The sequence below is a fragment of the Brachycentrus maculatus genome, unplaced genomic scaffold (assembly GCF_059751285.1).
Source record: "Brachycentrus maculatus isolate JH-2025_06_01 unplaced genomic scaffold, ASM5975128v1 h1tg000059l, whole genome shotgun sequence".
NCBI lineage: Eukaryota > Metazoa > Arthropoda > Insecta > Trichoptera > Brachycentridae > Brachycentrus > Brachycentrus maculatus.
The window spans coordinates 802,298-830,000 of record NW_028280813.1 but is presented as its reverse complement, the minus strand read 5'-3'; the positions used below and the strand labels follow the sequence as shown (position 1 = coordinate 830,000).

At 31.7% G+C, this 27,703-nt stretch overlaps 1 protein-coding gene across 1 annotated transcript in view; it reads right to left on the bottom strand.

Annotated features, from left to right (window-relative positions):
• LOC148311705 (uncharacterized) overlaps positions 1-21,944 on the bottom strand; it is a 59,775-nt gene extending 37,831 nt beyond the window's left edge. The window contains exons 1-3 of the mRNA XM_088256213.1: positions 21,331-21,944; positions 3,572-3,719; positions 2,377-2,486 (exon numbers count right to left, since the gene is read on the bottom strand). Coding sequence (XP_088112339.1) covers positions 2,377-2,486; positions 3,572-3,719; positions 21,331-21,351 — 279 coding nt within the window. The 5' untranslated portion in view covers positions 21,352-21,944. The remainder of the gene's footprint in view (positions 1-2,376; positions 2,487-3,571; positions 3,720-21,330) is intronic.
• Between the last annotated feature and the right edge of the window lie 5,759 nt (positions 21,945-27,703).

The window sequence follows — 27,703 nt, the reverse complement described above, 5'->3', positions numbered from 1 at the left end:
AAACTGGTTTAACTTCAAGAATAAAACTCTAACAATCGATGCGGGATATAATATTTGGTAAGTAAATTATAATTCAATAAAAACAACAAAAAAAAAACTTTTTTTTTTCTAAAAAATACTTGGCCTGTTGAGCACTGCGGCGTAATTTATTTGCGGCTATGAAAAGGTTAAAAAAATTAACGCGTCTGTAATAAATAATAAAGCCCTTACATATAAATAATAAATAATGAAAAAAATAGTACTTTATACCTCAATAAAGTACTAATTTTAAATGGTTTTAAACAATTGGCTACTATTTTTTTTCATTATTAACATAAATTGTATACATTCATAGAAAATATTCGTCAGAAGTCAGTCCAAGAACAGCATATATGGTAAAAAAATCGTATGTGTGTATTTAAGAAGTACTGTTCTATAATAATAATAAAAATAATGAGATGGTTTTTTTTATTAACATATATTGTATACATTTATTTAAATCACAATTTTAAAACATATTTTTAAAAAAAATGCATAGACCCACCAAGCCACCTTGTGTGTCTTGTCGGTGGAGTTCTTTTTGAATACATTTTTCACTGTTTTTAACCATTTTAATATAGCATACACACAAAAAAGAGAGAAAAATTAAGAATATAAACATTTTACAATTTTCATAAAATTAACTCTTGATCATTTACCCATTCCTTTATTTTGCCTTTGTTCCATATTTTATTTTGACCTCTAACCTCCGTCGGCAACAAATTAAAAATGTTTGTAACGATATATTGCAGTGTTGGACTCCCATACTTACTGTTAATTCTTGGGACTATCAAACCTTCGTTGTGTGTAAATCGTGTCTCATGGTTGTGTACTAGAAGGTTTCTATATTTTTGTCAAGTAGATATATATAGGATATTATGAAACCTTGCCAAATATATACACCGTGTGGCGTTTGAGCTGCCGCTTACTCAGAAAATACACAGTTTAAATATTCAGGGCTGTCTTGGGACTATCAAACCTTCGTTGTGGGTAAATCGTGTATCATGGCTGTGTACTAGAAGATGTGGATATTTTTGTCTTGTTTGTTGTTCAGCGATGATACTCATCCACAATACTCCACGTACCGGCAGTAATTTTAAATGTGTACTAGTTTTAAATGGTTTCGAAAAGTGATGACAACAATAGTTGCTTAGCCTGTAATCGACATCTTCGTTTCGACGAAATTTCGCGTTTCGCGGTCCCTCAATTTGCGCGGATTTGTGTTATTTATACAGAGCCGTAGAGGTACATAAACGCCTGTTACAGGTAGATTAATTTTCTTATTACACGAATGTGTGAACGCGTATGCATAAAACACATTTGTTACATTTAAATGATTATTTTATTAACAAAATAATTGAGAAAACCGGCGTTAAGTCAAAAAATGACAGGGTTGATATTTCGCTCACTCCTTTTAAAACAACGTCATATATCAAAAAACTTGATTATTCAGGAGATCGTTTTTAAAGTTTAAAAATATAATTAAATGTATTAAAAATAAATATCAAGCCACTTATTGAACTTATTACTGTGCAACAGATCTTTTTAGACAAAACCTGAAGGTTTTTTCTTCATTTGAAAAATATCTAATATATTTAAAAAAATAATTAAACGATACCTTTTCTTCAAAATGCAAAAACATCACTTTCTGCCCTGTAGCGGGTAAATATGTAGTAAAAAATATACCGCTTTTGCTATATCCCAGCAATTTGCCCGGATTCTCCAATTGAAAAATATTTAGTATATTTAAAAAAAATTAACAATACCTTTTCTTCAAAATGCAAAAAAACGCTTTCTGCCCTGTAGCGGGTAAATATGAAGTTAAAAATATGCCGCTTTTGCTGGGGTATAGGACATTTTCTGGGCATTCAGAAAACACGCACAACTGAAAATTTACGATGTTTGATATACCGCCGTTGTTGAAAGGAGTGTGCGATCTGACAATTCGTTTATCGGTACGTCATAATAATTTCCTTTTCAATCAGTTGCGTCAATGAGCGATCGTTGTCGCATCTGCATCCTCAAATTGTCGACGCAATATGAACTTTTCACTATCATTTTGAACGTTTTCTTAAAATAATAAAAACATGACGACGAGAATAGCATTTTTTCTAGAAACTTGGTAAAATTTCTATACTCATTGTTCATTAAAATTATGGTCTTCAGATATATATATATATATATATATATATATATATATATATATATATATATATATATATATATATATATATATACATATATATATATATATATATATATATATATATATATATATATATATATATATATATATATATATATATATATATATATATATATATATGGGTCTATATTAGTTTTAAACAATGATCTTACCTCCCCGTGGTGTGATCTTCCCGCGGGAGTATTCTCGGGAAGGAAGTACAGTCTTAAACTGGCCAGGGTCTTGTTGGCTCCTCTATCAGTCCAAAGAAGTTGGAGTTCACCTGAGGAAAGGAAGAAGAGGATAACTAATACAAAACGTCTTCAATTTTCAACCAGTTTCTGAGTAAGGGAGCCCAGTAATCTTGACTCTTAGTCATACTCTCCCATATATACTGCTCTAACCATTCTATATACATGATCACACCATCCGATGTACCCTTGATCTTTCCAACTATACCTGCCTCAGCTGCACATATATACCCTCTGATTCCTCCACTCCTGACCCTGGCATACAGTCCTAGTTTCTAGCCATACATGCTATATAGACTCTCGGGGCTACTCTCTCATATACATATACTGCTCTAACCATACTCTATACATGATCACACCATCTAATAGGCCCTTGATCTTCCCAACTATACCTGCCTCAGCAGCACATATATACCTTCTGACTTCTGCACTCCTGACCCTGGCATACAGTCCTAGCTTCTAGCCATACATGCTATGTAGACTCTCGGACCTACTCTCTCATATATACTGCTTTAACCATTCTCTCCAGATGCCCACACCATCTCCAAGACCCTTGATCTTCCCAACTATACCTGCCTCAGCAGCACATATATACCTTCCGATTCCTCCACTCCTGACCCTGGCATACAGTCCTAGCTTCTAGCCATACATGCTATGTAGACTCTCGGGCCTACTCTCCCATATATACTGCTCTAACCATTCTCTATATATGATCACACCATCTAATACACCCTTGATCTTCCCAACTATACCTGCCTCAGTCGCACACTCTTTCTGACTTCTCCACTCCTGACCCTGGCATACAGTCCTAGCTTCTAGCCATACATGCTATGCTCAGTAATGAGGAATAAGACGGAGAAGAAAAGATATTAATTAATTTTTGATAGCTGTGATTCCATATTTTCATGATAACGAGAAAACATTGCATCTCTCTTTCTCCTTCTTTGTTATAACTACGTTATATGTTGCGTCCGTCTCGTGTAACGAAATGTGCCTAACAAACGTGACGCGTCCTTGAAATTTCACTATCGACCTTCGTCCAATTATTATCGATTATCGAATCGCCATTTCGACATTGGATATATGGTATATCACCAGAAAGTGGAGGGATACGAACCTATTGCCATCAGCTCGGAGTCGGGCCACAGCTTGACGAAGAAGAAGTCGCCGATGGCCACTATCTGGTCAGGGCCGGACTTGCGCATGATCTTGAGCGCCTTGTAGAACGCGTAGGGCCCGTGATGCCCCACGGCCGTGCCCAAGAGCTGAAAACAAAAAGCAGGGATGAATCAGACTACCCATTGGCTTATCATCCATCACCATCACGCTATTTAAACTGCATAAATTTAAATGTCAAAACTTTATAAAATAAAACCTCTTTTTATTGGTACACTTTATCCAATCGGTTTCGACAAGAACCTTGTCATCATCAGGGTTTATGTACTAAATTCTAAAACATTGAAATATTCATAGTTAATTACCCTTCCTTAACCAAAAACTTCCACGCACTCCGTTCACCATACGAAAATATGATTTAAAAAAAAAACTCCAAAATGTTGTTTTATTGTGCATTGCGTAGCGAATACGCCAACTCCAAATGACAACTTGTGAGCTATTGCAAAATTTCATAGTTTAAATGCGTTTAGCTTTATCATTTTAGAAATTATGACCGCAAGGCTAGAATTAGGTTCAGAAAGAAGAGTGGATACTTGGGTGGGGAGTTGGATTCCTGTATTGGTGTGCCATTCGATTCTCTCTGCCTACCCCTGCGGCGAGCAGCGTGACGATTAGTTAGTAAGGTTTTAATTTTATATGTGAAACATATTTTTTTACAACACATGGTAGATAAACTAATGCCTATAGCGAGTGTTTTTGCCTAGAATTTTCACTCATGAATTACATGAGATTATAGTAACTTTTAACACAAGAGTAAATCCACTCACGAGTAGGCATAGGCAGTAAAAGTTAAAAAGGCTTGTCCGCCTCCGTAGTGTAATGGTCACCACGCTCGGCTACTGTTCTGGATGTCCCGGGTTCGATTCCCAGGGGGGGTCAAATAAATTTAAGTGATTTTTTCACTGTAATATTTATTCAATATTTACCCTGGACTGGTACCCGAAGCGGAGGGCTGATCACCTTTCCTTCATGTGTAAACGATCAAGATAACTCTGCGTTTATATGACGCAGTGCCCTATGCACCATTGGGGTGCGGATAAGGGTTTTATTATTATTATTATAAAAGTTTAAAAGTTGAAGCCTGCGTAGGGTCATGATAAGCGGTGTTGCATAAGCCGTAGCTAGATCTCAGAGTCACTTGGACGTTAGGTAATTAAAAAAAAGATGTGGCAGATGTGTGGTGACGTATTGCAATACGTCATCACATTTGACAACATCGCTAATTGAATCGCGTAAGCGTAATACAATGTAAGAGAGAAATACAAATTATATTATTGGTTCGCGTTTCGGCTCTAAAATATGACAGAAACATTGCTTTAATTCAAGGTATGTATTTAATTCCGGGCCCAACATTTACTGGGGGCTCGTTCGGGCGGGCCCAAACGAGCCCCCGGTAAAAAGGCCCATGTTTGGCATGGCCCTGCGCGCGGCGAGCCTGCAAATGATGCACCCTTTCTACCGCAGTTGGCCGTTTGGCTCGCCTTCGCTCGTCCGACGCAGACCCAAAGGGGAGATGTGTTTAGCTTAGTAATTTCAAAGCGGTCGGTTTTTCACGAATGGGAGAATTTAAAAAAAAACCTTTTGCTTAATACTGTGAGGCCATGGAAATCCGAATTAATTGTGGCTGTGGCCCGTTGAAATTTGGGAATTAGTAAAACTAAAAGATTGATAAAGACTTAGAAAGGAGAGTGAACGCTGGGAACAAAGTTAATGGTGCACTGAAATCAGTTATAGCAAATAAAAACCTATCAGCGGAAGCTAAACTGGCAGTGCACAACGGAGTCCTGGTTGCAACTCTAATGTATGGAAGTGAAACATGGAATTGGCAAAAGAAGGATGAAAGTAGACTGGATGCAGTCGAAATGCGATCTCTCAGAAGAATGTGCGACAAATCGATGTATGATAGATGTGCGAATAGTGAAATAAGGAAGGAATGCAAAGCTGAGATAAGCATTATGGATAAAATTAAGAAAGGTGTGTTGAGATGGTTTGGACATGTGGAACGAATGAGTGAGGAAAGAACGGTAAAACAAATTTATGAGGCGAATGTTAGCGGGAAAAGAAGACGAGGAAGACCGAGAAACACATGGCACGATCAGGTATGCCAAATACTTGAAAGTGTTCAGGTTAGGAGTCGTAACAATCGGCGGGTATGTATGAGGAGATGGATGAACGTGGAAGAGGCGAAGAATGTTTGCAAGGACAGAGTGGTGTGGCGCTCTATTCTCTCTGCCTACCCCTGCGGGGAAGCGGCGTGATGGTTAGTTAGTTAGTTAGTTATAATTAGTAATTAGAAACATGGAACTGGTAAAGGAAGGATGAAAGCAGAGTGAACGCTGTTGAAATGCGCTCCCTCAGACGAATGTGTGGAAAATTATTGTATGCCAGAATTACTACTACTACTACTACTGCCGTCACGCCGTTTCCCCGCAGGGGTAGGCAGAGAGCATGGGACGCCACACTCTTCTGTCCTGACATACACTCCTCGCCTCCTTCACATCCATACATCCAGTCATACATGCCCTCCGATTACGCAGACTTTTGACACCGCCAGATTCTATGCCAGAATTAAAAACGAATTATTTATAATTTATTATTTTATTATAATTTATTATTTTATTTTATTTATTTTTATAATTTAAACAACAATTGAAAAACCCATCCTTTAAAGAGGTACATATTCACAAGATATTGGTTTTTGTAACGGGCTGCAAATTAAAATCCTTCAGTAACCGCACATAGTAGAAAGAGTCACCTCAAATGGTGAAGCTAGATTAAACGCCTATATAAACAGTTCGGACATTTTCACTCGGAGCATTGAAATTATACGAAAATCGCATTGCAATACCGTTCCACAATTTACCGGCTAGAGTTACGAAGAGGTCGCAATGCCTCGGGTCCGAATACACATTCGTATTATTTGTTTAGACACTCGACCTGTGCCCGGCTGCGCCCGTGATCTCAATAGATTTTTTTTAGTGTATTCGAGTATTCTTTTAGATAAGAGTTGCGTTTATTATTTATCTAACTAAAAACTAACTTACTAACCATCACGCCGCTTCCCCGCAGGGGTAGGCACAGAGAATAGAACGACACAACACTCTGCCTTTGCAAAACATTATTCGCCTCTTCCACGTTCATGCATCTCATCATACATATAAATCCCTTACCGCACCCCAATGGTGCATAGGGCACTGCTTCATATAAACGCAGTGTTATCTCGATCGATTACACATGAAGGAAAGGTGATCAGCCCTCCACTTCAGGTACCAGTCCGGTGTAATATTGAATAAATATTAGAGTGAAAAAATCACTTATATTTATGTAACCCTTCTGGGAATCGAACCCGGGACCTCCAGAACGGTAGCCGAGCATGCTGACCATTACACTACGGAGGCGGAAAACATCATACATACCCGCCGATTATTTCGACTCCTAACCTGGCCGCTTTCAAGTATTTGGCATACCTGATCGTGCCAAGTTTTTCTCGGTTCTACCTCTGCTCCTTCTTCCAATTACATTCGCCTCGTAAATTTGTTTTACGGTTCTTTCCTCACTCATTCGTTCCACATGTCCAAACCATCTCAAGACACCTTTCTCAATTTTATCGACAATGCTTATCTCAGCTGTGCATTCCTTCCTTATTTCACTATAAGAACATTTACCTAATAAAAATTAAACATTTGCATTAGAACGCCCATTGAATGGAAACGGAATGGAGTTTTTTTTTAATCTTTAAAAAAATAAAATAAAACACGGTCTCGACAACGACCTTCTATCTTCGGGGATGGATATGTAGTGTACATGTCGACGCAATATGAACTGCTCACGATTTTATTAAATAATAAAATAAAAATATGACGTAAAAGCATTATTTTTTAAGTTTAAACTGGAACTTTGTTTTCAAACGTTTCTGTTTTTGGTACTTTTCTCCGACCATTTTCGACAATTACCTTGTCATCTTCGGGGATGGACATGCAGAGTACATGTCGAACGCAATATGAACTTTTCACGACTTCGTTGATCCCTCATATGGCTCACACACACTCAACATACAAAAGGCAAGTCAAAAACAATGTAAAAAAATTAAAAATACACAAAAATTAGATAGATTATTTATGGACTTATAATAAATTGTGAAATTAAAAGATTTAAAATAAAGAGAGAAAAGGTAACACTGCGCTCATATGATGCAGTGCCCTATGCACCATCGGGTGTGGATAAGGGTTTGAAGAAGAGAATAAGTATTGGGGCCAGACGAAAAAAAAAAAAAAAAAAAAATATAATATATATATATATATATATATATATATATATATATATATATATATAATAATATATAATATATAAGAATTATTTATTTTTATAATTTAAACAACAATTGAAAAACCCATCCTTTAAAGAGGTACATATTCACAAGATATTGGTTTTTGTAACGGGCTGCAAATTAAAATCCTTCAGTAACCGCACATAGTAGAAAGAGTCACCTCAAATGGTGAAGCCAGACGAAAAAAAAAAAAAAAAAAAAATATATATATATATATATATATATATATATATATATATATATATATATATATATATATATATATATATATATATATATATATATATATATATATATATATATATATATATATATATATATATATATATATATATATATATATAAATATATACATATATATTAAATTTTTCATTTTATCATACACATATTTTACATTTTACAATTGCGGCGAAAGTTGTTTCCGCCGGTGACCGCCCTGTGTGCACACCGGCGGAAAGTATTGTACCTCCGGGTAGTCGGAATGTTTTATTAAAGATAAATTTGTTTTTATTTTAAATGCTTTTAAAGAGCCGAATGGAAAATTCTATAAATAATACAATTCCGAGTATTTGAAGTGGTCAGGCATGCCAGGTTTTTTTCGGTCTTCTTCTGGTCGTAAAATATTGCAAATATATTAATAATTCTACACCAAACGGCTGTTATTTTATTGATTGATTTCATTAATTGATTAGGCAGTCACTTTGTGGTGAAATCTATCCATCTTAAAATCTACTGTGACACGTGTTTTCATGAATCGAAACACGGGTGACAGTAGATTTTAAGAAATAGTGGTATTTACCAAGTAAAACTTAAATTAAAAGACTTAATGTCGGGTTGTGGTCCCGTGGTTGGTGTCGCGGAATCTTGAGTCAGAGTTTCTCGGTTCGAACCCACTCTACCACAATTTGATACCTATTTATAACAAAGAATTTATAAGGCTAAAAGAAATAGTATGAAATTGAAATATTTGTGAAAATAATAAAAACACAAATATTTAAACAATTTAAATTGTTAAATTTTATTTATTTTTGTACATATTTAAAAAAAAAATCTATATATATATATATATATATATATATATATATATATATATATATATATATATATATATATATATATATATATATATATATATATATATATATATGTATGTATTTATATATATATATACACACACACACACACACACACACACACACACACACACACACGTACGTACGTATATATATATATATATATATATATGTATATGTATATGTATATGTATATGTATATGTATATGTATATGTATATGTATATGTATATGTATATGTATATGTATATATATATGTGTATATATATATGTATATATATATGTATATATATATATATATATATATATATATATATATATATATATATATATATATATATATATATATATATATATATCCCTCAGTCTCTCACATTATATGTCTTATTCAACGTCCGCCTCCGTAGTGTAATGGTCAGCACGCTCGGCTACCGTTCTGGAGGTCCCGGGTTCGATTCCCAGGGGGGTAGAGTAAAATAAATATAAGTAATTTTTACACTCTAATATTTATTCAATATCACCCTGGACCGGTGCCTGAAGCGGAGGGCTGACCACCTTTCCTCCATGTGTAAACGATCAAGATAACACTTCGTTTATAGTGCCCTATGCACCATTGGGTGCGGATAAATGTTCGAATGAATTTATTCACTTCTACTTGTATCAAGTGTACGACGGATACACGTGCTATTTTTTTCATAATTTATTTTTTAATTGAATTTTTCCTTTGATGTTTAAAAATAAATTATCAAACAGGCACCTATTTTTAAACATGGCGCACTTCCGCAGCGGAAATTTGACAAAAGTTTTAAATAAAATAATAAATTATACTGAAATGAAATGTTTATTCTGTCAAAATAATGTCCATTTCAAAGGTACTTTTCTTTCCAAAGAGAAGTACACAGAAAATTGAGAGAAAATTAAAAACGTCTAAAATTAAGTAAAAAAAAAAACAGTTAAAAATATTAATAAGTATTTTAAATTAAGAAAGGTGTGTTGAGATGGTTTGGACATGTGGAGCGTACGAGTGAAGAAAGAACGGTTAAACAAATTTATGGAGCGAATGTAGTTCGAAATAGAAGCAGAGGACGACCGAGGAAAACTTGGCACAATCAGGTATGTCAAATACTTGATAGCGGCCGGGTCAGGAGTCGTAATAATCGCCGGGTATGTATGAGGAGATGCATGAATGTAGAAGAGGCAAAGAATGTTTGCAAAGACAGAGTGGCGTGGCGTTCGATTCTCTCTGCCTACCCCTGCGGGGAAGCGGCGTGATGGTCAGTTAGTTAGTTAAGAAAAAAAAAGATTCGCAGATTATATTTCTAATTATATATGGTTAAATTCACAATTCTTGTGATCCAAAGATTATATTAAAATTCTATGATACGCAATCGAAAACATTTCAGATTTAAAATGACAGCGCCTGTCAAGAAGCACGCAGCCCGCCATGAAAAATATGTATAGCTATTTTTACATTTTTTGACTTCTCAACATAGATGTAGAAGAATATGGATGTCTGGGTATGTCGGCCAGTCATAGGCTGGTGAAGTGATCACTTTACACACGTACATCATTCACCAATGATTGTGTAAATACATATAAATGCAACGCGCAAACACATTCTTCGAAAGGCAATCGGCTGTGCGAGATGCCAGACAAGTCTCCATGCACATTTTTTTTCAGAATTGTTTTATGGGTTTTTATTTATATTTTATAATAATTTCTTAACTCCTTACCTTTCAACGGCTCTGTTCTTTTTAAAACCATGTATTTATTACAATGAAAATCTAATTTTTTCAATACAAAAACGGTATTTTAAGCAACAACAAAAAATCGATTACATCAAATGTTTTTAAAAGAAAATTAAGTCTGTCCTGTGTAATTTTTTGTCCGCCTCCGTGGTGTTATGGTCAGCATGCTTAGCTGCCGTACTGGAGGTCCCGGGTTCGATTACCAGGGGGGGGTCAAATAAATATAAGTGATTTTTTCGCTCTTATATTTATTCGATATTACAATATTACCCTGGACAGGCACCTGAAGCGGAGGGCTGATCACCCTTCCTTCATGTGTTAATTAATGATCAAGATAACACTGCGTTTATATGATGCAGTGCCCTATGCACCATAGGGAGCGGATAAAGGTTTGATTCAATGTAATTATTTAATAAACTAAAAAAAAGGTTTTAAACAATTTCATCACATTGAAAGGGAACGGTCGACAAATTTTATCGAACCGGCCTAACATTTTTAGGGTATGCATATATGGACAGCTGATGTGACCAACACTAGACCGACACGTCGGGCCGCGGGCCGCGGCCCGGGCGGCCCTGCCGCGAGGTGCCCGACGTGGGTACATTACATTATGTATGTATTTCGCTGATTCGGTATTGATTTCGCCAGCAAACATGGATATAGTAATGGTATAAGAAGAGCCATTTTTATTGATTGGCTTTATTTTAATCAAAATTTTAATAGATAATTCAACAAAGATGAATTTTAATTATTTATATATATATATATATATATATATATATATATATATATATATATATATATATAGATTTATATATATATATATATATATATATATATATATATATATATATATATATATATATATATATATATATATATATATATATATATATATATATATATCGTAGTCGTACAGGAGAAAATGACCAACTACCAAAACGTAAAATGTTCAGGAGGGTCACTTAAGTCACTTTTGTTTGGCAAGAAAATAAACATCGATGCAGTTAGTCACTTTTAACAAATCAATATACTATACTTACAAGTTTAAAATCCTTTGGGATGTTTTTCAGGGCAATATTAAGCTAGTAAGATATCGAATAGTCAATGATCACGTTTCGGTAAATAATGCACTTGGTCACTTTCTCCTATATGACTACGATATAAGAATGCAAAGCTGAGATAAGCATTCTAGATAAAATTAAGAAAGGTGTGTTTGGATGTCGAACGTACGAGTGGGTAGCACAAATTTATGAGACGATGGAAATAGGGGCAGAAGAATACCGAAAAAAGCTTGGCATAAGTTATGCGCCAAATATTTGAAGGGTCAGGAGCCGAAACAATCGCCCAGTATATATGAAGAGGTGCACGAATGCGAAAGACAGAGTGGTGTGGCGTTCTATACTCTGTGCCTACTCCTGCGGGGAGTTTTTTTCTATTTATTATTCGACTTTGCTGCAAATTTGGGTTAGTCCACTTCAAAGTTATTAAAAAAAGTGATTAAATAATAAAATAAAAAAATAAATAATTTCAATCGGTAAATACTTATCCAATGAAACATTATATGAAATTTGACAAAATAAATTTAAAACATCAAACATAATTTATTATTTATTTATTGACTTGGCGTTAATTTGTGGAACTCCATTTTAATTTATGTATTAATTTTAAATCAAACACAGATTTTTTGAGTCTACTAAGTATTTTATTAACAAAAAACACATAAAAAATTATACTGTGACAATTGTTTCGCCTTGTTAGGGCATTATCAAACGAAACAAGGCGAAACAATTGTCACAGTATAATTTTTTATGTGTTTTTTGTTAATAAAATACAACTTAGTAGACCCTAATAATCTGTGTTTGATTTAAAATTAATACATAAAATAATTTATTATTATTTTTATTTAAAACGCTCTCCGTTTATTCCTTCATCCATGATTCAATAAATATGGCCGTGTGTAAGTAGTTTGCCCACTTACAGATACGGTCAACTCGTCCACATTTACTTACAGCAATAGCTATTTAAAAAATATATATTTATAATAACTGTTCAAATAAAAAGATTCATAAATAAAAATTATGGTATATCGCTCACTCCTTTCAACAGCGTCACATATCAAAAAACTTGATTTTTCAGGAGATCGTTTTTAAAGTTGAAATATATCTCTCTAACCCTTATCCGCACCCCAATGGTGCATAGGGCACTGCATCATATAAACGCAGTGTTATCTTGATCGTAAACACATGGAGGAAAGGTGATCAGCCCTCCGCTCCAGGTACCAGCCCAGGGTAATATTGAATAAATATTAGAGTGAAAAAATCACTTAAATTTATTTGACCCCCCTGGGAATCGAACCCGGAACTTCCAGAACGGTAGCCGAGCGTGTTGACCATTACACTACGAAGGCGGACATATAGGATGATATATATATATATAATGAAATGTATTAAAAATAAATATCAAGCTACTTATTGAAATTTTTACTGTGCAACAGATCTTTTTAGGTAAAACCTGAAGGTTTTTTCTCCATTTGAAAAATATTTAGTATATTTAAAAAAATACTTATACAAGACCTTTTCTTAAAAATGCAAAAACAACACTTTCTGTCCTGTAGCGGGTAAATATTAAGTTAAAAATTTGCCGCTTTTGCTGGGATATAGTACATTTTATGGGCATTCCGAAAACATGCACAACTGAAAATTGCAGATTTTTTGAGTCTACTAAGTTGTATTTTATTAACAAAAACACATAAAAAATTAATATTGTGACAATTGTTTCGCCTTGTTAGGGCATTATCAAACGAATGTTTGACTCAAAAAATCTGTGTTTGATTTAAAATTAATACATTAATCAAAATGGAGTTCTACAAATTAAACACCAAATCAATAAATAAAAAAAGAGGATTTTTGATATATGACGTTGTCGAAAGGAGTGAGCGATATATGTAAATAAATGTAGATATAATAATAAATAATAACCGTGTTTGGTACATTTTCTGGGCATTCCAAAAACATGCATAACTATGAAATTCGTGACGCCAAGTTATGGCATTTTCAAACGAATACATACTATGCAGACTGACAAAATATGAAATAATAAAAAAATGTGTAATAAAGAAAAAAATAATATTTTATTATTTTTAAATAAATATTGATGAGTTGACTGTACCTTCGTTTCATTATTGTATCGACTGTACCCAGATACTGGCGGACACCGGCGGAAACAACCTTCACTCAATTCTATAAATACATTTATTTCACAATAACGAGCTTTATTAAAAATGATTTTAAGTCTTCTTTAAAAACCAATTTCAGTGTCATTTTTAAAATAAGTATTTTCTCTGTTAAAACAAGGTTTGACCCTTTGGCATCATATGCTATTCGGTATGTGCATTGTAGTTGCTATTTGCTAATCTTAAATAATGGATCATTATCATACGGGAGGAATATGTAATTTAACAAACTCAACCTATAAAGGATTGTATTAGACTCGTGAAGTGTTTATAACACCCGATATAATCAATATTTTCATTCATCGTTTTCTTTTGGAAAATTCGCCTTGGAAAAAACGTGTTTTTCGTAAGTTGGCAATGAATGACGTCACAGAAACGATGGAGTTATTTTAATGTTGGTGTCATTGCTCAGTTATTGGCGGCTCTATTTGTTGATGTCTATGGTCAGCCCTCCCACCCCCTCCCCTCCCCTCATATTTGTAAAACACAAAAGGGAAATATTTGTGTTTTTATTATTTACATAAACATTTCAATTTCATACTATCTCTGTATTTTGTATGATTTACATATCGCTCACTCCTTTCAAGAACGTCATAAATAAAATAAAACTTGATTTTTCAGGAGAACGTTTTTGAAGTTTAAAAATATAATACAATGTATTAAAAAATAAATATCAAGCCACTTATTGAACTTTTTACTGTGCAACAGATCTTTTTAGGTAAAACCTGAAGGTTTTTTCTCCATTTGAAAAATATTTAGTATCTTAAAAAAAATAATTAAACAATACCTTTTCTTCAAAATGCAAAAACAACACTTTCTGCCCTGTAGCGGGTAAATATTCAGTTTAAAATTTGCCGCTTTTGCTGGGATATAGTACATTTTTTGGGCATTCCGAAAACATGCACAACTCAAAATTAACGATTTTTGATACATGACGTTCTTGAAAGGAGTAAGCGATATGTATATGTATATTATACAGTATATAATATATATATATATATATATATATATATATATATATATATATATATATATATATATATATATATATATATATATATATATATATATACATACATATTTTTAAAATTGAGGAATATTAATACTTGTGTATTTTAACGAATTTGAGAACATTCTTTGTGTACTAAACATAATTTTCAATGTCACGTAAATGATAATATTCCACGTCGGTAGATATGTATGCATGTATATATGTATGTGTGTAATAGTTAATAATGATCGCTTGGCACTATACGTGCAATACGGTCGTAACGTAGAAAAACATTTTTTATTTTAATTTAATTAATGATATAAATATCTTCATTTTATATATATATATATATATATATATATATATATATATATATATATATATATATATATATATATATATATATATATATATATCTACCATTTCTGTACGATAGGTCAATATGTCAACAAAAAATTCCCAAATTAAAAAAATCCAAATATCTTATTATTATGTTATAATAAATCAAACACATTTTTTTGAGTCTACTAAGTTAAAAACACATAAAAATCAATTCTGTGACAATTATTTCGCCTAGTTATGGCATTTTCAAACGAACGAAAACGCCATAACTAGACATTCGTTTGAAAATGTCATAACTAGGCGTGACAATTGCTCAGCATTGATTTTCTTGCGTTTTTTTTAAACAAAAAAATACAACTCAGTAGACTGAGAAAATCATCGTTTGATTTAGGACTTAATACATAAATTAAAATGGAGTTATAATTTATATTAAAAGCACTAACTTTGTGATTTTCCATTTCCATTATACAAAAAAATAAAGCCACTTGAGATCTCGGCTGTCCAAACTCAAAACACAGTAAGGGACATTTTTTTGTAGTACGTTTTTTTTGCATTTTTGGACTAAGTAGAAGCTACTTAGTCCAAAAATGCAAAAAAAACGTACTGCAAAAAAAATGTCCCTTACTGTGTTTTAAGTTTGGACAGCCGATCTACCTAAGCTCCTTTGCCTAGCCGTCAAAATATTTAGAATAATGTCAAGTAGATAGTGTTTTAGTATTAATCAGTCTTGATAAAGAAGCGGCTAGCTCGGAAACCGGTAGACATTATAATTAAGTTATAATAAAATATTTATAGTGATTTTAAAACAAAGTTACGTTTTGATTATAAAATGGAGTCGTACAAATTAAACGCCAAATTTATCATTTAAAGTCTTCCTCAATTCCTATTCGAGTCGTAATCTGTCGTCTTCGGGGCACTATGGAATCGGATGTGCGATTAAATTTTAACCATTCCACCTAAGTACATGCCAGCACACGTCACACACAAACACGCGCACACACACACACACATGTGCTGTGTACATATATCCACTGTCGGCGCTTGTGTTGGTAGCTAGCCGGGTAGGTACCTGCGGGAACAGATGCTCACAGACCCGAAATGGTGAGTGCTGTTGCTCAATTCTGATCAATTTCACTTTTATTTGAATTTAGATCGATCTTCGGCGATAAGAGCGCATTGGTTTAAGAGATTTTTGCTGGTATTTTGATCGTGATGAAGTATGGCGAAAATAGAATAGAGTTCGATTCAACATAGTACATCGATTTCACTTTTATTTGAATTTAGATCGATGTTCGGCGATAAGAGCGCATTGCGTTAAGAGATTTTTGCTGGTATTTTGATCGTGATGAAGTATGGCGAAAATAGAATAGAATTTGATACATCATAGTACCTTCAATTTTAGCGATTTATTTATTTATTTTTAAAACATATTTCATACATTAGTCATATTACGTATTTTTATATGTTTACTTATTTAATATGTGTAGTTACATTGATCGATCTTCGGCGATAAGAGCGCGTTGCGTTAAGAGATTTTTGGTGGTATTTTGATCGTGATGAAGTATGGCGAAAATAGAATAGAATTTGATAAATCATAGTACCTTAAATTTTAGCGATTTTATTTATTTATTTTTAATACATATTACACATATAAGTCCCATACATGTATAATATTCTTGATGAGTAATTTCCATTTTTCATTTTAGGAAATGGGATCAAGGTTGACCTCCAGAACGGCAACCGAGCGTGCTAACCATTACACTATGGACACCGTATCGCTCATTTCTTTCAACAACGTCACATATCAAAAATCGTCAATTTTCAGCTGTGCATGTTTTCGGAATGCCCAGAAAATGTACTATATCCCAGCAAAAGCGGCATATTTTAAACATAATATTTTCCCGCTACAGGGCAGAAAGTGTTGTTTCTGCATTTTGAAGAAAAGGTATCGATTAATTATTTTTTTAAATATACTAAATATATTTCAAGCGGAGAAAAAACATTCAAGTTTTACCTAAAAAGATCTGTTGCACAGTAAAAAGTTCAATAAGTGGCTGGATATTTATTTTTAATACATATTATTATATTTTTAATTTTTAAAAACGATCTCCTGAAAAATCAAGTTTTTGATATATGACGTTGTTGAAAGGAGAGTTTTGTATCACCATACCACAAAGTTAATAATACTTTTAATATACAAAATACAGATATATATTTTTTTTATGTTGAAAACTACTAATTCGGTCCGATTGAGACATTTTTTACGGACAGTCAGTCATTCCACTCGCTTCATAGTCACATTATACATACATACGATACTGTAGAAGAATGTGTGTGTGTGTGTGTGTGTGAGTTGGTACGTATCTTGTATTAAAGACCAACGGATTGACAATACAGTGACGAGTCGCCATATGCACACGGTGCTCCCTAACCGATAGTACATCCGTTTAGAAATTTCATGTTTATAATGGGTATTGTTTTTATCGAATGCAAGGATGAGATAAGCATTATCGATAAAATGGAAAAATAACGTGTGTAGGGATGGTTTGGGCGCGTGGATCGAACGAGTGAGGAAAGGATGGCTAAGCAAAGGTATGGGGCGAATGTCGTTGGTAATCGAAGCAGAAGAACTCCATTTTAATTTATATATTAAATATTAAAATCAAACACTGATTTTTAGAGTCTTCTAAATTGTATTTTATTGCTAAAAAACAAATTATTATATATTTTTTTAATTAGCATATATTACATTTAATACAAACTATTATTTACACTTAATTAACATAATATTTTATATTTATATATATATATATTTTATATTTATATATATATATGTATATGTATATATATATATATATATAAATATATATATATACATATATATATATATATATATATATATATATATATATATATATATATATATATATATATATATATATATATATATATATATATATATATATATATATATATATATATATATATATATATATATATATATATATATATATATATATATATATATATGCTTACAGTACAAAAAACATTTATTTAAAAATTCTTTCAGACTCTTTTCATTCTCCATACATTCAGGCATCTCATCATACATTTTCAAACCCTTATATGTACATTAAAAAAATTGTGACACGGTTTTTTTTTAAATGGCAGTCTTATTTTATCCTTATTTCTAGAATATGTTCGTGAAATTTTTGTTTAAAACTAATTATTTTATCGTTAACATATTTGGGTAATTTATCGTTAAAAGTTTTATAAATAATTTTGTGACAATCGTTTCCCCTTGTTATGGCATTATCAATTGGATGCCATGGCAATAACTAGGCGAAACAATGGTCACTAAATTAATTTTCATGTGTTTTTAATAATAAAATACAATTAAGTATACTCTAAAAATCGTTGTTTGATGTCATTTACATTTAATATATGAAATAACCTTTTTTTCTTCTTTTGACCAGATTTTCTGTCTGTTATATCTGAAGTTCATTAAACATAGGTTCGTTATATCGAGGATTTACTGTATATGCATAATGTATGTAGATAAATTTGTGTGAATACTTTTGCTTATCAGTAACAAAACCAATGTTTTATTTTGTCGACAGTGTCAAATTACGACAGATTTCTCAGAAAATACATTTAGTTATTAGCTAGTATTATAAGTCAGCGTTTAAAGCAATGTGTCTAACGAAATGACACAAGGTATTGCATTTAAAATATATATATATATATATATATATATATATATATATATATATATATATATATATATATATATATATATATATATATATATATATATATATACATATAATAAAACCCTTATCCGCACCCCAATGGTGCATAGGGCACTGCGTCATATAAACGCAGTGTCATCTTGATGGTTTATACATGAAGGAAAGGTGATCAGCCCTCCGCTTCAGGTACCAGTTCAGGGTAATATTGAATGAATATGACAGTGAAAAAATCACTTATATTTATTTTACCCCCCTTGGGAATCGAACCCGGGACCTCCAGAACGGTAGCCGAGCGTGCTGACCATTACACTACGGAGGCGGACATATATATATATATATATATATATATAAATGTATAATACTCTTATCTGCTCCCCAACGGTGCATAGGGCAGTGCATCATATAAACGTTTTTTTTCAGTCTTGTTAACCTTAATCCCATGTCCCAAAATGAGTAATGGAAATTACTCATCGGGAATATAATATATATGACTTATGTATGTAATATTTTTAAATAAATGATTAATTAAAAATATAAATTCGAGTCTAGCGTTTCTATCTGAATTATCTTAATACTAATTTTTAAAAAATCGTTTGCGTTTTTTTTTTGACAGCGTGACCGTCTAAAAACGGAAGTTCTTTAATTTTACACACAGTTTTGGCATTTTTACAAAATATTCCCAGTTCAAAGCAAAAATATGTGTAGGGTGTAGCTGGCAGATACTGAAAATTTAAGTATGTACCACCACGAATGGATTTTTCTCACGGTGCGTTATCATTGGCTAATAAATTAATATGAAAAATCACAAGACTATCGGTAGCATTCTCATTGAAATCTGTAGGGAACTAAGGGAGATATGAAGGTTTAAACTTTACATATTTTAATAAAACGAAAAACGTGCGTTCGCATACGTCATCAAATTTCCGTCATCGAACGTTTTATGACGTCATATGGTTTATTGTCGATGGTTTAAATAGCTGTAATAGTAGTAATATGGATTGTTTGTTTGCCACTATACTACCATCAGTGTTATAGAAATATGAGTGGAGGGGGGACCATAGACATCAACAAATAGAGCCGCCAATAATTTTGCAATGACACCAACATTAAAATAAGTCTATCGTTTATGTGACGTCATTCATTGCCAACTTACGAAAACAACGTATTTACGAAGGCGAATTTTTCACAACAAAATAATGAATGAAAATATTGATTATATCGGCTGTTATAAACACAAAACGATCCTAATACAATCTTTTATAGGTTCAGCATGTTAAATTTGATATTCCTCCCGTCTGAAAATGATCCATCGTCACAATATTAATTTTTATGTGTTTTTTTTAATAAAATACAACTTAGTTGACTCAAAAAAATACATAAAATAAAATGGAGTTCTACAAATTAAACGCGAAATAAATTAAAATACTGTCGAGTTGCATCCGAACGCTTTCGAACCGAGTGTACAGTCGCCGGTATGTTAGCGCCGGGAAGTAAGCGCTAGGTACGTAGGCACAGAGCGACGGACGCAACCTGACAATTAATAGTAAGAAATTTATTTTCAATTGTAAAAATTATTACGAAAACCGTATCGAATTTCACGATAATGTCACAATGCAGCCGTCTAAGCGGACTCCAGATAAAATGGCGGACAAAAACAAGTGAATTACGAATATTATTCATAAAAATATGTTCAAAATTAAATAAACAAATCAAAGGATGATTCATTTTTAATTACATACAAATTTGATGTTTCGTTTTGTAATTTGCTTGTGTGTATATTATTTTATAAATTAAGCTACCCTTTCAATGTATATTACATACATAATGTATATTATACATATATGTTTATATTATATATATATATATATATATATATATATATATATATATATATATATATATATATATATATATATATATATATATATATATATATATATATATATATATATATATATATATATATATATATATATATTGTTATATATATATATATATATATATATATTGTTATATATATATATATATATATATATATATATATATATATATATATATATATATATATATATATATATATATATATATATATATATATATATATATATATATATATATATATATTTATATATATATATAAATTGAAAATACATACATCTTGCATAAAATAAAATAAAATATATATAAATATAAAAAATTTAATTAAATAAATATATTTAAATACTCAACATACCTTGTATGTGTCCCCTTCCATATTGTAATGATAAAATTCTAATCTATAATCACAAATTCATTTTTAAAATTTTAATATGTTCATTTTACACTCACACATTTAAAAATAACTCCATTTTTAATCAAATTTAACTAAAATTAATTTAAAAACGTTACACCAGTTACACAATTTAAAAATGAAGTATTATTGTTTTAAAAAAATTATAAAATTCTTAAAAATTTTCACTCGTCAAAATGCGGTAACTATATTTTTTTCACTTGCATTTTTTTATACAGTTATTATTGAAACACGTTTTTTTGTTTATTTATTTTAATTTCACAGGATATTTTTTCATTTATCGTGTAGATTGTTAAATTTTCACTGAATTTGAACGTAATTTTATAAAATTTACGTGGATTTTACGACCGAAAACGACATTTTAATATTTTTTTTACTACTTTTCTTGCAATGACGTTTCGCGGTTTTTCGCCGTGAACACTTCAATTTGAAATCAGAATACGGCCATTTAAAATAATTTTAAGTGTGGCCATATCGGATGTATTATTATATTATATTAATTAATAATTAGCCAGCGCTATAGGACGTACGCTCCGAGCGCGCGGCGTGTCCACACTGCAACGCACCGCGAGACGCACAGCCAAACAGCCGACCGTCTCCCTCGCACGTGCTGCCCGCCCGTAGGAGCGAGCGAGACGCTCGACTCCCGGCGAGAGAAGCGAGCTGCGCGCGTTTCGCTCGCACTCGCGGGAGAGGAGCCGCGAGGGAAAGAGACGCGGCAAGATGGTTAGTTTGAACCTTTGCCTGATAGTTGAATTTTTGGAATCATATATCACCAACATTTTGTATTACAATCATCGTTTATATGATAGTATTTTATAAAACAAAGGAATAAGGTAGTAAAAAAAGATTAAATTTTATACTATTCTATTCTACAGTATGGGATTATTGCTGTAATGATTCGTACGAATAATGCTGTATTAAATAGTGTTATGTTACCTAAAAACCGATAATGAAGATAATAGGTTTCATTAATTGATTCGGCAGTCACTCTGTCGTATAACCTATCCATTTTTAATTTAAATTTTACTTAGTATATACCACTATTAGTGGTATTTACTAAGTAAAATAAAATAAAAATAGGTACCTACTTAATTTCATAGACGAACTTTTACAGAGATTATATTCGACAAGTTACAACACAAGACTGTCAAACAACTGCATATATGGTAAAAAAAAAACTTTACATGTCGCTCACTCTTTTCAAGAACGTCATAAATCAAAAATTGTAAATTTTCAGTTTTGCATGTTATCGGAATGCCCAAAAATGTATTATATTCTAGCAAGAGGCATATTTTTAACTTAATATTTACCAGCTACAAGGCAGATAATGTTGTTTTTGCATTTTTAAGAAAAGGTATTGTTAAATTATTTTTTTAAATATACTAAATATTTTCCAAATAGAGAAAAAACCTTCAGGTTTTTCCTTAAAAGACCTGTTGCACAGTAAAAAGTTCAATAAGTGGCTTGATATTTATTTTTAATACATTGTGTTATATTTTTAACTCTAAAAACGTTCTCCTGAAAAATCAAGTTTTTTTTATTTATGACGTTCTTGAAAGGAGTGAGCGATGTGTATTTAAGAAGCACTGTCACATAATAAAAATAAAAATGTACGATGGTTTTCATTTTTATTTATATTAACATAAATTGTTTGCATTTATTTAAATCACAATTTTAAACATGTTTTTAAAAAAATGTAAAGACCCACCAAGCCACCTTGTGTGTCTTGTCGGTGGAGTTCTTATTGAATACGTTTTTTATTGTTTTTCACCATTTTAACCTAATATACACACAAAAAAAGAGAAAAATTACGAATATAAACATTTTACAAATTTCATAAAATTAACTCTTGATCATTTACCCATTCCCTTATTTGACCTTTGTTCCATATTTTATTTTGACCTCTAACCTCCGTCGGCAACCAATTAAAAATGTTTGGAACGATATATTGCAGTGTTCGACTCCCATATCTATTGTTAATTCTTGGAGTTAAAGTAAGGTTAGTTAGTTTAAATGTAAAATGGTTTCGGACCACTGCCCAAAAATATTCTTTGTGTTGATATTACGTTAGTGTGTACTGGTGTGACACCACTCTCTCCTCTACCAACACATGCGCGCGTCTTATCGGCTTATACAGACCCAAAAGTCAAGTACAATATAATTAATGTGTCGGGTTGTGGTCCCTTGGTTAGTGTCGCGGACTCTGGAGTCAGTTTCTCGGTTCGAACCCACTCTATCACAATTTGATACCTATTTTCAATAATGATCCGCTTAGGCTCACAGAAATAGTATGAAAATAAAGTATATCTGTAAATAATTAAATCACATATCGCTCACTCTTTCAATAACGTCATATATCAAAAATCGACAATTTTCAGTTGTGCATGTTTTCGGAATGCCCAGAAAATGTACTATATCCGAGCAAGAGCGGCATATTTTAACTTAATGTTTACCCGCTACAGGGCAGAAAGTGTTGTTTTTTAATTTTGAATAAAAGGTATCGTTTAATTATTTTTTTAAAATAAATTTAATATTTTTCAAATGGAGAAAAAACGTTCAGGTTTAACCCCAAAAAATAAGTGTCTTTTCCTAATAAAAAGCTCTCTCAAATCAACCATCGACGTTGCCGAGAACTCAAACAGGTAGAATGAACGTATGAATTATATTGGGCGTATGTTGTTATTAATAGAAGCAGAGGAAGACCGAAGAAAACTTGGTATGATCATATTAAACATATCATATAAGTATTTTAAATACTTGGGCGTGGTCAGGTAAGGAGTCGGAATATTCGTTGGGTATGTACCAAATAATGAATATGGAAGTGGCGATGATTGTTTGCAAAGACAGACTTTTGTGGCGTTCTATTCTTCCTGCCCACTCCTGAGGGAAGCGGTGGAAGGTTAGTTAGTTAAAATAAGTATCTGTATTCTAGAATTTGGCATATTTGTATATATATATTTATATATATATATATATATATATATATATATATATATATATATATATATATATATATATATATATATATATATATATATATATATATATATATATATATATATATATATATATATATATATATATATATATATATATATATATATATATATATATATATATATATATATATATATATATATATATATATATTTATATATATATATATATATATATATACATATATTTATATATATATATATATATATATTTATATATATATATATATATATATACATATATATATATATATATATATATATATATATATATATATATATATATATATATATTATATATATATATATATATATATATATATATATATATATATATATATATATATATATATATATATATATATATATATATATATATATATATATATATATATATATATATATATATATATATATATATATAAATATACATACAGTATGTAATATAAAAATACACTAATAGAGAAACAAAAAGTCTTTAACATGAAATAATAATAAAATAACAAAAAGTAAGCACTGGTAAATACACGTCTCCTTCACAGATAATTGGAAGATACTTCTCGCTATTCATCATCTCAGTCACTGAAAGAAACAGCCCTGGTCCATAATACCAGGAAGACCACCAAGACATTTTTAATTTTAAAGTTGTTGAAAATACGAAAAAAAAAATGTTTCAATTTATCTGTTTGATACTGTATTTGGTATTTACATGGTATGTATGTGGATAAGAACACCTCTCCATATAAATCCTTAATTCTAGATTTGCTCCCCACTTCACGACTTATACTAAAAAATAACCTTAGTACTAAAAAAGCCTAAATAAACGTTTTTTTAAAGGGGGTAGAAAATACGAAAATAAAATGTTGCTTCAATCAATCTGTTCGATCGTGTACATATTTTTTCGACCGTACTTTCGACGTGCTGTGAACGATTTGAGCGTGTGGCAAATAGCGCTGTGTATGTATACGATAATGTTTCTTTAGTGTTGAATTTATTTTCCTCGGGACCCCTCTGCGCTGACGTCACAAATCAGATGTTGTCAGGTTGGAAAATGATAATTGAAAGGTCGCTTTTGAGTATGATTCATTTTTAAAAATAAACATTTTTTACTGCGGAGTAATAATATGTAAACTAACTAACTTACCATCACGCCGCTTCCCGTAGGGGTAGGCAGAGAGAATAGAACGCCAAACCACTCTGTATTTGCAAACATTCTTCGCCCCTTCCACGTTCATGCATCTCCTCATACATACCCGACGATTAGTACGACTAGCCGCTTACAAGTATTTGACATACCGCTCACTCCTTTCAAGAACGTCATAAATAAAAAATCGTCAATTTTCAGTTGTGTATGTTTTCGGAATGCCCAGAAAATGTACTGTATCCCAGCAAAAGAGGCATATTTTTAACTTAATATTTACCCGCTACAGGGCAGAAAGTGTTGTTTTTGCATTTTGAAGAAAAGGTATTGTTTAATTATTTTTTTAAATATACTAAATATTTTTCAAATGGAAAAAAAACCTTCAGGTTTTACCTAAAAAGATCTGTTGCACAGTAAAAAGCTCAATAAGTGTCTTGATATTTATTTTTAATACATTTCATTCTGTTTTTAAACTTTAAAAACGATATCATGAAAAATCAAGTTTTTTTATTTATGACGTTCTTGAAAGGAGTGAGCGATATGTCCAAACCATCTCAACACACCTTTCTTAATTTTATCGATAATGCTTATCTCAGCTTTGCATTCCTTCCTTATTTCACTATTCGCACATCTATCATACATCGTTTTGTCGCACATTCTTCTGAGAGATCGCATTTCGACTGCATTCAGTCTACTTTCATCCTTCTTTTGCCGACTCCATGTTTCACTTCCATACATTAGAGTTGGAACCGGGACTCATTTGTGCACTGCCAGTTTAGCTTCCGCTGATAGGTTTTTATTTGCTGTAACTGATTTCAATGCACCATATTCTATTAGCAACGCCATCATATACAAAAAATATGTTTTCTTTATCTAGAAAAGATATTTTTTGTATATAATGGCGTTGCTAATAGAGTATATTGCTTTTGCCAATACCCAGTTAGTTAAATAATATTATTTAATTATAAATTTAAATTAAATATAAATTTATTTTAAATTTAATTTATATTTAATTTAAAATAATATGGGGTCAGAAGGTTTCATATCACAAACAGCTTAAACATATTTTTTTTCAACTTGATTTTTTAAAATAAAATAAAAAAAATATACACGGAAATTGAAAGTGAAGTATGGCAGCACTGAATATATTATCCGAGTAGGTTTGCTATAAGTACTGGAGTAGGTAAACACTAATTTTAAACAGGCATTCATTTCCACACGGTGTTTCGGAAGGCCGTGAACTTATATTATCTTTTTAATTTTAGTCCGCCTCCGTGGTGTTATGGTCAGCGTGTTTAGCTACCGTGCTGGAGGTCCCAGTTTCAATTCCCAGGGGGGCTGAGAATAAATATTAGTGATTTTACACTAAATGCGATCCCTCACTCGAATGTGTGGCAAAACGATGTTTGATAGATGTTCGAATGATGAAATAAGGAAAGAATGTAAGGCTGAGATAAGCATTATCGATAAAATTAAGAAAGGTGTGTTGAGATGGTTTGGACATGTGGAGCGTATGAGCGAAGAAAGAACGGTTAAACAAATTTATGGGGCGAATGTAGTTGGAAAAAGAAGCAGAGGACGACTGAGGAAAACTTGGCACAATCAGGTATGTCAAATACTTGAAAGCGGCCGGGTCAGGAGTCGTAATAATCGTCGGGTATGTATGAGGAGATACATGAATGTAGAAGAGGCAAAGAATGTTTGCAAAGACAGAGTGGTGTGGCGTTCGATTCTCTCTGCCTACCTCTGCGGGGAAGCGGCGTGATGGTTAGTTAGTTAGTTAGTTTAGATTTTACACTCTAATATTTATTTAATACTACTCTGGACTGTTCCCTGAAGCGCAGGAGTGATCACCTTGCCTTCATATTATTAACGATAAAGATAACTTTGCGTCAATATGATGCAGTGCCCTATGCACCATTGGGTGCGGATAAGGGAATAATTTTGGTTGGGTACTTGTCTGTTCTTTTTTTAATGAATTTTTATATTAGATGCTGTGTTTTCATTATTAAACTTGCGATATATGTATATTGGCAAAATGTTGGTAGAATATGATGCTTTCTTTTTGTATTTACATAAATTGTAAACATTTATATAAAACAATTAATAATAATAATAATAATAGCCACATCCGCTCCCTAGGTGGAGCATATGGAGTCCACAAACTGTCTCCAGG